The following is an 11,900-nucleotide window of genomic DNA, read 5'->3' as shown; positions in this document are numbered from 1 at the left end:
ACCCGTCTGGGTGGCTCCGTTCCGTTTTATCCTAATTTTACAACAGAGATTCATACTGTTTCTGAAAAAGCTACATCCATAGCTCATACTATTACCAAGATTACAGCTAAAAGGCCAAGATAAAGAAGAAGAAACCTGGATGGAATGGTGGTGAGGTGTTTTAACTAGCTTGTCCACTGGCGTTGTTCTTCTTAAGTTCCTCGTTCTCCTGACGCAACGCATCGATCCTTGACTGAAGAATACTGATCATTGCCTCTGCACTCATCATCTCAAGCTTGAAAGTTTCTCTCTCAACAGACATCTGGTGAATCTCCTTCTGGAGACCATTAACCTTCTCTTCAGAAGATGCTAGTGGAGTAGAAGGAGTAGCTTCCTTGTGGGGACGTAGCTGTTTCTGCTGGTTTTCTTTCTTATCGGAGATTCCCATAAGTGAGAACTCAAGCAATGCAGATATGGCAGTGTTTGTGGCAGCAGCTGATGATGAGATCAAGGTGGTTGTATTGTCGACGGTTGTTATTGTGGACGAACAATGGTCCTGTGAGTTCCTGCTTGAGTTGTTGCTAGACTCGTTTTGGCGTCTACGTTTGTATTGGAGGAGAGGTAGTGGAGCTTCTTTGTTGAGAATGCATACTGAAGGACGACGCTCATCTTCTTCTTCTGCGTGCTCGCGTTTGAGTGTTTCCTCGTCTTCATCATAACCATTACGGTTGTTATGCTCCTGCGGCTTGATGTCACTCTCATGATGATTCTGTTGGTTAGGTTCGATATCCATTGGAGTACCATCTCTCGGTAGCTCGTTGATGTTAATGAGATTCTTGCTTGCTGAATGGATTTCCTGCAACAAATTACAACTTATGTTAACCCCAACAGTACATCTAAAACCAAAATGAGTTGATCGACTTTGCAGATGAACCAAAACACAACAAATCCTTCACTTGTTGATACTCATTCTGATAAACATGCACTGATCAATTGTGCGAGTTCATATTATGCAAAACGAGGACTGTAAGTCTAAATTATCTTACAAACAGAGGATAAATCCCAAGGAAGAAAGACTGTAAAGAAAAATCAGATATCTTGTGAATCAAGAGAGACCATTCATTAGACAAAGCTGTAAGGTTGAGCTGAGTTTCTACAAGAGCTTACAGCAAAGTTAATGGACTAAAGCAGTCTAAGTAACAGCACTTTAGAGAAGTTTCATTTCAACAAAGAACTTTTGCATATAAGAAGAATGGTATCTTGTGAATGAGAGATGATTCACTTTGAAGGGAACTTTTGCATATAAGTAACATTGGAAAAAAGGAAACTATTCAGCTTCAGGGTCATGAAGCCTGAGTATAAAGAAAGCACAAACCTGGTCCATCTGGTTGTTTCCATTGGCTTGTGGTTGCGGCTCTACCCTGACCCTGACATCTACTCCTGGAATCAGAGCTCCTCCACCATCAGCCCATTCCTCTTCCATGAACGGCGCATATCTGTTCCCACTTGGTGGCCCAATGTTATTCTTGTGAAACACTCTGCACAACACATATGCATCCTGCAGACCCCAGACAAAGAATAGAGTTAAGAAAGGATTCATTTGACACTATGAAATAAACCAAATTCGAAAGCAACTCTATTTGGATAGTAGAATTACCAGTAAGCTTCCGTTATTTTCAGTTTCATATTCCACAAGGCGGTACTCGTGCATAACCCAATTAGTCCTAAGCCCGTCTGGAGCACGCCCACTGTGGAAAACAAGCGTCTTTTTCATACCGAGCAACTGAATATCCCGGCGGATTTCTCTGTCTTTACCAGTTGCTTTCCAGTACCCTTTGTTAGTTGCCCTGTTCATTCTAGCACCATTTCCATACTTCTTATCTAACGCGCTGAAGAAGTACCATTCTTGGTCTCTAGTTTTCAACCGAGAAAACACTGAAAACACACATCACAACAGAAGAGATTACTTAAAACCAGAGTTGTTAATAACACTTCAAATAGATAACCACACACACAGAGTTGTTAATAACACTTCAGATAGATAAACCAAACACACAAGCAACAAACTTAATTCCCTGAAACGCAAGCAAACAGAACTGAAGCACAAGATAAGTAGTGATTCTTAAGTAATCTGACAAAAAAAAATTAAGACTTTTTCCCCAATTAAGAAGTTTCTTCACAGTGTTATACACCTAATTGCGTAAACATAATCAAAGGTACGAACAGAGAGAATCTGCAACAACAACAACAACAAAATAGCCCAGCAAATGAAATCGATTCCCACAAAGCTTTCGGCAGAAGACGAAACAACGAATAAGCCCAATCCCAAATCAGGAAGCAACAAAATCACAAAGTCTTGACATGAAAAAAAAAACCCAAATCAAAGAGAGGAAGAGGAAGAACGAACCAGCTAAATCCCAGGGCTCGTGCTTGTAGATATCGACCTCCCCAATCGCATCGAAACGTACAGGTTTGCCTAGAACCTTCCGCTTCAAGTAATAACTCACGAGTTCCTCATCAGTGGGATGAAATCGGAAGCCAGGAGCAAGCGAGGTCGCCGACACAGCAGTACTCGGCGCAGTCGCCGATGGCGGCGAGGACACAGCAGCCAAAGATTCGCGACCCATTTTAAGCGAAAAGGAGAAAAAGGACCGAACTTGTTAATAGGTTTCTTCTGGAATCTGTCGTCTCAGAAGACAAACATATCAATTAAAAAAGTTAGTCGGAGAAGGAAATGGAAAAAAAAGAGAGAAGAGCTCACAAACAAAGGATTAAAGGTACCTTCAATTGCAAGAAATTTGCTTTTCTTTTAGAGTTCCTAGAAGGCTAGAAAACAAAAGTATAATTTCGGATTGCGATTCTTAATTTTTTTTTTTTTAATTTTATAATTTTTTTTTTGAGTGTTTGGCAGTAATAATAAACCCTAGGATACGTTTACTGCTTAGATTTTTGTCGTTTTGTGCAGTAAAATAAAAGAAACACTGGTCTGAAAAAAGTAACTATTCTTTACGATAAAATATTTAAAATTTTATATTCTACAGAAATGACTTTCCTAAAACAATTTAACCATAATATAGAAGAATGAAATAATATGTAAAATATTATATGAAAAATCAAAGATTGTTTCTGTGGATATTAATAAATCTTTTAAACATGTTAAGTATTTTTTCACCAAAAGAAAAGAGTTTATTTCTTTCCTTTTATATTAAGTGCATGTATATATATATATATATATATCTCAGGAAATACTGCAATTCAAATATTTACGAACGTTAGGGTAAATATAATATAAAACAATCTTGATGGAAAATATACATATATAATGGTTATATTTTGACATTTGCCTTCTCTTTTCATATCCAGGAAAGAGATTGATTACCCCTCATCAGTGATAATGTCCCATTTTGAGTTTAATAAATTTTATTTAACTAGGATAATAATTTCGTTTTCTTTTTAGATAGAGATGTATAAAAGTTTAAAAGAAGTTGACCAAAGAAAAAAATAAAAGAGTTAAAATGAGGATAATGTAGAAGGTGAAAAATAAAAAAGGAGTGACAGATACGTTTGCTTGCAGAAGGATACTTTACCAATAAGGCAAGCTAAAGGGGGATGAGAGAGACTTGGTCCACACGAATCATCATCTTACTCTATTTATTTTTCTTCTTTCCTCTTTCATTTTCTAGTTCCCCTAGTTTGGTTTTCGTTTAGATTAATTTCATTTATAATAAATATATAATGACTAACTACGATTAAAAAAAATTTGAATAATTTTACTTGTGGGGTTGTTGTAACTTGTATAGTCAAGGTGGACAAAGACAAAAATATACTTTCTTCTCTGTTTATTCTTCTTCTAGAAAATGGAATAAGCCTCTTGGTACATGTTCAAAAGTTTTTGTTGTCAACTTTTTAGTATTGAAATTCTAAATAGTTATAATTGAGCGGAATTGATGAGGCGTACCAAAAACTATATGATATTTTTTGCACTATCTTTATTTATTTTTGATACGCTACGTCTCTTGTCTCTTATGCTTTGTTTGTGTAACTAACTAATTCGCAGGCAGACTTCAAATCGAGAAATATCCAACTCTTGTGTATCCCATTTATTTATACATAATTGTATTGTGGAATGGAAGAAAAGAAAAGTAAAAGTAAAAAGAAAGCACCATTTTGTTATTTATTTATTTTTAGGTTGTCAGCTATCTGACACCACTGTCTCCCCAAAAGGACAAAATGCTAAAAATATCAAGACATTTTAAAAAGAAAAAAAAAATCTCATAAAAAGGCCTCGTGTTTAGGGTTCTGGGCTTAATTTCTTCTGAACTTAAAAAATATTAAAAGCCCATGATTCAATTGTAGACCATTCCGATGACGGACGGTTGTGTTAACTAAACACAACATGCATTTGTATGCATTTGTATTCACGAAGCAAATGAATACACTCAATCTTGACGAGCTGAGAAAAGTGTTATGTTCCTATAAAAAGTTGCATATCTCAGCGTACGATTTTGACATTATACTGGTATTGCACCTATAAAGGGCATAAACAAAATAAAATCGTATAATGTCAACATAATATTGATAACAAGTATTCGGTTTGAAATGAAAATTTAACAAAAAAGAGTTGGACCAGTCACGCCCTTTTCATGAACCTTTTAATTTTTTTTTTTCTTTCTTTAAAGGGTTGAACCTTTTTTTCTCTAATCCAAAAAAATACATTCTATTACTAAAAGTATACATGAACCGACGTGACCGATTTTTTTAGAAAATTATTTAATGGATCAACCGAAGCCCATAGCATCGAAAAAAATAAGTATACTTTATCAAAAGAAATATATATATATATATATATATGTTATACAATACGTATTATTAGTTGAATGTTCATTTAAATATAAAGTAAGAATGTGCATGGTCTTTAATCACTACGTTCCTCCTACGCTGTATTGGGAGTATATATATTCATTTAAAAATATAAAGTAAGATCTTACATTAACTTGGATGTAATTTACATACATAGCATCTGCATATGCCTAATGGGAGTATATATATTTGTATAATACATAGTTTTCTTTGGCAAGGAAAAAAGAAGAAGAGAAGAATCTTGCAAGTCTTGTACAAGCAAGGAATCAGTAATTTTCTTAGAAAAATGATTCATCAATTTCTGCTTTAAAAAATCAATAAATGAATCTTAATTAGGAATTGAATTTTTGATTTCAGTAATGGCAATCCACCAATGTAGGAGCAGAAGACAAGACAAGAGACTTTTGTTCTTCTCTCTGTTTCTTCTGTTGTGTTTGTTCATGTTCTTGTTCGTTTTCTTGCTTTGAAGCTAAGCTTAATCCGTTGACCCGATTCTCATCTTCCGGGGCAGGTAGATTCAGATCTAAATCTAACGACACAACCGCGCTCCTCGCTCTCTTAACCGGAACCTGAACCGGACCGTCCGACATCTGATCAAATGACATAGGCGATAATGACAAAGCAGTGTTTGCAGTAGCTGTAGTGGCCGCAACCGCTACGGTGGGGTTAGAGGCGGCTGCTGCGGCCACCACTGCACCTCTATGTCGTCTCATGTGACCACCTAATGCTTGTCCGGATGTGAATTCGGCTCCACATATCCCACATTCATGGACCTTATTATTATTAGCTTTACCGTATACCACAAGCGATCTATGGTTACTATTGTTGTTTGGAGTCGTGGTGACAACGTTGTTGAGATGGAGAGAAACGGGGTCATCGTAGATAGACTTCTTGAGGTCATGATTGGAGTGAAGACCTGTGGCGGCTTTAGGCTTCTTGTGGCTGGCCCTATGGCCGCCAAGGGCTTGGAAAGACGGAAAAGTACGGTCACATGTTTTGCATTGGTAAACATNATTAGGAATTGAATTTTTGATTTCAGTAATGGCAATCCACCAATGTAGGAGCAGAAGACAAGACAAGAGACTTTTGTTCTTCTCTCTGTTTCTTCTGTTGTGTTTGTTCATGTTCTTGTTCGTTTTCTTGCTTTGAAGCTAAGCTTAATCCGTTGACCCGATTCTCATCTTCCGGGGCAGGTAGATTCAGATCTAAATCTAACGACACAACCGCGCTCCTCGCTCTCTTAACCGGAACCTGAACCGGACCGTCCGACATCTGATCAAATGACATAGGCGATAATGACAAAGCAGTGTTTGCAGTAGCTGTAGTGGCCGCAACCGCTACGGTGGGGTTAGAGGCGGCTGCTGCGGCCACCACTGCACCTCTATGTCGTCTCATGTGACCACCTAATGCTTGTCCGGATGTGAATTCGGCTCCACATATCCCACATTCATGGACCTTATTATTATTAGCTTTACCGTATACCACAAGCGATCTATGGTTACTATTGTTGTTTGGAGTCGTGGTGACAACGTTGTTGAGATGGAGAGAAACGGGGTCATCGTAGATAGACTTCTTGAGGTCATGATTGGAGTGAAGACCCGTGGCGGCTTTAGGCTTCTTGTGGCTGGCCCTATGGCCGCCAAGGGCTTGGAAAGACGGAAAAGTACGGTCACATGTTTTGCACTGGTAAACATAGTAACCGGCTCTGCCTCCGCCGTTCGCTGTGGTCCCGTTCGATGAAGATGTCTCCAGAAACCTCCTGCTGCTAGATCTATACGCATTGTTGTTGTTACCAGAATCTTGGTAACTTATCATTAACTGTCTTGTTTGTTGCGGTTGGTGGTGAGGAAGAGAGTGACCCTGGGCGAGGAGGATCAAACAATTAGCCATGTCTTGATCTTCCTCGTCAATGGTGGCCTTTAATGTCACATTGTTGTTGGAAGATGAAGAGGCAGAAGATGAAGATGTAACACCATTGATCAAATTAGTATTGTTATCATTCTTGTTGTTATTGTTGTTGATCTCATCATTGAGATTCTGCTCCTTGGAAACAAGACTAGTGGATTCTTCTTCAGCATCCGGCTCTTGTGAAGACATAGGAGGGATGATAGAGAAAGGGATTGGGGACTGCGGACGTTGGCGCTTAGTCCGTTTCCCTTTAAGGATCAATGATTGCTCCCTAGCGGCTGATACAGCCTCCGCAGCTGCTTCAAGAAGAAAGGGAGGTATTGGAATTGATCAATTGAAAAAGATGAATTAGAAAGAATTGAAATTGAAGATGAAGATGAAGATGATCAGCTTTAGGGATTACATATATATAAATATGTATGTTTGTGTTAAGAGAGATGTGTGTGGATTGAAAAGATGCATACATAAATAGAGAGTGATTGAGGGAGAGGAGTCAAAGAGAGACACCACATTCTCAAGTGTGTGGAATATGTTGGACTTGTCTTTTTGCAACCTCTAAAATTTTAGTACTTCTGTTATTGTCTCTATTACAATCTTCCCAACTTGGCAAACTCATCACAATACACAAGAGCTAGAGAGAGGAGAGAGAGACACAAAACATAACAAAATGTGTAAATTTAGACAATTACTTGAGTGATGTATGTTTTGCCTCTTCACTATCCCCTTTTATTTTTTACTCTGTAATAACAACGTATTTTTGGATAGGCTCCCTCCCTTTAACGAACACAATGTTTAAAATAAAAAAAAAATTAATAACTACTACATGTGGTTAACGTGGATCTAACCTCTAGCACAATACTTTCTGTTAGTTCTTGACATTGAATTTGACATTATAGTGAATGAAAAATAAGGATATCGAAGTCTAACTAGACACGCTATTTCTATCCCTAAAAATAGTTAATGTTACAGTTGTAAATTACGAAAATTTCTTTGAATCTTGTTATGTGAATCCTCTATTAATTCTACACAATCGTTGAGAAAATATTAATAATACAATAATCAAAAGATAAGAAAAAATAATAGAAGAAACTGAAGTAGAGAGGTTAAGAGATTACTTTGGGTGAACGAATGTGTAAATTAATGATAGTGCAAGCCTGTCTCTCACGGAATCTACGGTTCCCCCCATCGTCTCTTCTCTCTCTACCATTACTCCACTCCATCTTCTTTCTTCTATTTTATGTTATTTTCTTTTTGTCATATACAGTATATTTCTAATACGTATACGTACGCATCTCTAAGTATATACATGTTGGTATAACAAGAAAAGAAAAATACACTATTCTACTTATTTTTTGAAATTCATACACGCAAAGAAAGAAAAACTTTAAGTCCAACTAATTTGTCGTAAAGTACGACGACGACTTATTCCCTAGACTTGAGACAATAATTTGGGTTAATGCTAAATAATGACTAAGCTTCATAGATTGAAATGTAAATTTCGTAAGTACCAATTATATCAAGTAGAAAAATTAATCGATTATTTTATAAAGAAAAATGAAAAGAGAGCAGAAATCGATCGATATATGAACTTTAATCAGCATAATAACATCAACGACGTTGTTTTATGGAGTAGATTGTTAGTTGGAACTTGGAACTGAACAAAAAAACTAGACGATGCATATATCAATTAATTTGTTTGTTTATGTGATTAAATTAATTTTATTTTATTAATTATGCTAGAAATTAATCGAGTGCAAGTAAGGTGATAATGTTTGCAGCCTTGTAGTTTGTAGATTGATGATTTTGTTACAATTTCAAAGAAACATGCACATTCGCATTGCATGCATTATCACCTAGTAAAAAAAAGTCCAGAAAAAACTGAAAGTCCGCTTTTTCATAACAATAATTATAATAATATAATTAACACATGTTGGCAATGTGTATGCATTATGAAGTATATGCGGACTTGTTCATGGTTGCATGATGTGAAGAGCACCCACACTTCACGTAAAGAATATTACTAAGTAACAACGAATCAGCCTTTACCAAAAAAAGAAAAAAACAACGAATCAGCAAGTGCAGCTCATTGTATCTCCAGGACTTTTCAGATTATCAATCAATATTTTAAAAGTAGACAATCTGGTAACTGAGACCAAAGATAATAATATCGGGAATGGAACATCCAGTAGCCTGAAAGTATAATGAAAATAGTTTAGTTTAATTTATTGCAAACAAGTTTTGTTTTTTTATCATACGTTTTTTGTTACATTTACAGGTTGATTATTTACTTTACCTTTAATGTAAGTATATGATGAATGCGAGTACTTGATCGAACTTTAAAAGCATTTTAGTTAATTTAGTATATATGCTTGATAAGTGGCCTTCTGATCGTGTTCACCCACACATAGACAAAGGCCATTATCGTTTTATATATACATGGGGTTTATTTATAGCTGAGTTAATTTTATATAAAGTCTACTCTCCATTGTTGGATGGATGTAGCTAATTATTAGCATAAAAATGATAGTGAATAATTATTGCTTATTCCCAATGATTAGGGAAGAGTCGACTGGATAACATGGATTGCATGTAAATTAACCATAAATCCATAATATATAAACAAATAAACATTAGTACATACTAGTATATAGTTTCAGTATTATATACACAAGTAAGTTTTGGAGGAAGAATTGATCAAGCAATACGTAAACAATAATTGGAAAAAAATCACAGCGTACGCCTGGTTTTCCTAGATCCTGACACTGATAAATGTTAATTGTCAAATGTCATAGTTAGTATATATGTATCTTGGATGTTTAGTTTATATTTGACTGTACCTTTTCATTGTCTTTCTGTAACATTATTTACTAAATTTATCCACTGTCCATTGTTCACGTCCAGACACAAAACATAAACAATCGTTTTTTTTTTGTCGGCTATACAATCGCTTTTGTTACCAAAAAGTCAGACTGTATGTTAGTAGCCAAGAGTAGCTAGTCTGCTAGTGGTCTTATTTACTAAACATTTGTAGTGTTTTTCAGGATATTCATACTGTATTGCAGATTTGTATAAAACAATTATTATGGTAGAATGTCCTCATCATAAATTTGAAAATTGCAGTGCCGGCTCAATGCTTACTGTTATTGGACATTTGAACTCAATGCAACAAATTCACACAGTGTTTTTCGTTTTAACTATTGTATAGTAAGTAACAGTTTAACACTATTTAATTATGATAACTAACACTAAATCTACCACCAGGAACAAATATATGCAAAAATTATTTTTTTTATGTTTAGAATAATATTACTTTTCTTGTATAAATTGGTTCAAAACATTTCATATTGTTCATACGTACATTATTATATTATTCTACAAGCCTACAACAACAAATAAAACCTCACGATTAGCAAAAAGAAAAATAAAAAATACAGCATTCTCTAATTAATTTAAAAATATGCATTTTTTTTATAAAAACTGAAAATCCTTTTGTTGGATAATTCCAACTTGTGGAAGAGGTTATCTCCTAGGAAGTTGCCAAAAGATATAAAATAGGAAAAGGAAAAGTTCCTAAAATTAATAAGTTGTAATATGTTAATTCTAATAGGTTTAAGAAAAGTTAAACCTATAAATATAAGAGCCTATGGAGAGGTCTTTCATAAGACTTTGAGAGAGAGATTTAGTTTTGAGAGAGTTTTCTAAATCAATAATATAAGAGAGGTGTTCTTATTCTTCAAGTTCTTAGACCTTTTGACGATGAGCTCTACGGAACAATCTCTTCTTCATGCGAAATCGGAGAAATCCTCGGCCGTCGAAGACCAGGAGACCCCGTGCAACCTCTAAACGCAGCGAAACCGGAGAGCAACGTTGCAATTGGGAGTCTCTTGGTCGACAAAGTGAAGGCTGAGAAATCCGCCGTCGAGAAGGAGCCTGAGGCTTTCCGACAAGCCGTGGCCAATATTCTCGAGAAGCGTTCTTTCTACAATCCATCTTTCGATATTTACGGTGGCGTCGCTGGACTTTTAGATTACGGTCCCAGTGGCCGCCTTGTTGAACTTAATGTACTTAGCTTCTGGCGTAAGTATTTCGTTAATGAGGACATGCTTGAAGTTGGTTGTTCAGCTTTGACACCAGAGATCGTTTTTAATGCCTCTGGCCATGTAAAAAAATTTACTGACCTTATGGTCAAGGATGAGATAACTGGTGCATTTCACCGTGCCGACCACTTGATCAAGGGTTATTGTGAAAGGCGAAAGAAAGATGTTAGCATCTCTGATGAGAAATCTGCTGAATTGGATAATCTCCTCGCTGTTGCGGAAGATCTTTCTGCAGAAGAGCTTGGTGCCAAGATTAAGGAATATGGAATCACTGCTCCCCACACTAATAATCCACTTTCTCATCCTCCTCGCCCCTTCAACTTGATGTTTCAAACATCCATTGGCCCAACTGGTTCCGCTCTCGGGTGAGTATTTTCCATGTAATAATTGTTTTCTGAGCTAGTTAGTTTCTTTCTTTCTTTCTTGAGTTCCTTATCAAGTTACTTTCTTTCTCTGCTTCAGTTACCTGCGTCCTGAAACTGCTCAAGGCATTTTTGTCAACTTTAAGAACTATTATAATGACAATGGGAGAAAACTTCCTTTTGCCGTGGCTCAAGTTGGTCGAGTCTTTAGGAATGAGGTGAATATGCTTCAATATTCTACTTGATATATTGAATACAAGTGATCTTTTTTTTCCTATTTATCTCTTTGGTTTCAATTGCCTATTAGACCCATTGGTAATAGCTTCTTACTCGCAGATATCCCCTCGTCAAGGGCCTATAAGAGCTCGTGAATTCTTGCTGGCAGAAATTGAGCACTTTGTTGATCCTGAGAATAAGTCACATCCCAAATTCCCTGACGTAGAATCATTGGAATTGCTTATGTTTCCTAGAGAAGAACAAGAAATGTCTGGCCAATCTGCGAAAAAACTTTGCCTTGGCGAAGCTGTTGCCAATGGCACTGTCAACAGTGAAACTCTAGGATACTTCATTGGGAGAGTGTATCTTTTCCTTGTCTCTCTCGGCATAGACAAGGAACGGCTGCGTTTCCGCCAGCACAAAGCAAAAGAAATTGTAAAGGTATAGAGAATGACAATCACTTAAATCGCTTGGAAAC

At 36.3% G+C, this 11,900-nt stretch overlaps 5 protein-coding genes and 1 long non-coding RNA gene across 9 annotated transcripts in view; 2 read left to right on the top strand and 4 right to left on the bottom strand.

The window, feature by feature from the left end:
• Window positions 1-2,798, bottom strand: part of LOC104745224 (NAC domain-containing protein 13) — a 14,624-nt gene extending 11,826 nt beyond the window's left edge. For both annotated transcript variants that reach the window (XM_010466419.2, XM_010466421.2), the window contains exon 1: window positions 2,761-2,798. The gene's annotated coding sequence lies outside the window, so the exon portion shown is untranslated. The remainder of the gene's footprint in view (window positions 1-2,760) is intronic.
• The window catches only part of LOC104745226 (NAC domain-containing protein 59-like), a 10,078-nt gene extending 7,235 nt beyond the window's left edge, over window positions 1-2,843 (bottom strand). Inside the window, exons 1-5 of one of the 3 annotated variants that reach the window (XM_010466423.1) lie at window positions 2,761-2,843; window positions 2,387-2,660; window positions 1,637-1,914; window positions 1,355-1,537; window positions 8-835 (exon numbers count right to left, since the gene is read on the bottom strand). In XM_010466423.1, coding sequence (XP_010464725.1) covers window positions 161-835; window positions 1,355-1,537; window positions 1,637-1,914; window positions 2,387-2,606 — 1,356 coding nt within the window. In that variant the 5' untranslated portion in view covers window positions 2,607-2,660; window positions 2,761-2,843 and the 3' untranslated portion in view covers window positions 8-160. The other 2 variants (XM_019237217.1, XM_010466422.1) reach the window with 2 other exon arrangements.
• LOC104745227 lies at window positions 2,684-3,867 on the top strand. Its single transcript, XR_760713.2, has 2 exons — window positions 2,684-2,756; window positions 3,554-3,867. It is a non-coding gene; the product is annotated as an uncharacterized LOC104745227 (long non-coding RNA).
• On the bottom strand, window positions 5,003-5,861 carry LOC104748107 (zinc finger protein ZAT5-like; the record flags this gene model as incomplete). The annotated part of the gene is made up of 1 exon (XM_010469797.1): window positions 5,003-5,861. A coding segment is annotated over one exon (669 nt), but the record flags the coding sequence as incomplete, so codon positions are not given.
• On the bottom strand, window positions 5,875-7,068 carry LOC104748106 (zinc finger protein ZAT5-like; the record flags this gene model as incomplete). The annotated part of the gene is made up of 1 exon (XM_010469796.2): window positions 5,875-7,068. A coding segment is annotated over one exon (1,194 nt), but the record flags the coding sequence as incomplete, so codon positions are not given.
• LOC104748105 (putative glycine--tRNA ligase, cytoplasmic) lies at window positions 10,504-11,869 on the top strand. The gene is given in 4 exon segments (XM_010469795.1): window positions 10,504-10,570; window positions 10,573-11,209; window positions 11,307-11,424; window positions 11,543-11,869. Coding segments are annotated over 4 exon segments (1,149 nt in total).

This window comes from Camelina sativa, chromosome 15 (assembly GCF_000633955.1).
Source record: "Camelina sativa cultivar DH55 chromosome 15, Cs, whole genome shotgun sequence".
NCBI classification, from domain to species: Eukaryota; Viridiplantae; Streptophyta; class Magnoliopsida; order Brassicales; family Brassicaceae; genus Camelina; species Camelina sativa.
The sequence above is the reverse complement of the archived record's forward strand: the minus strand, read 5'-3'. Positions and strand labels throughout refer to the sequence as shown.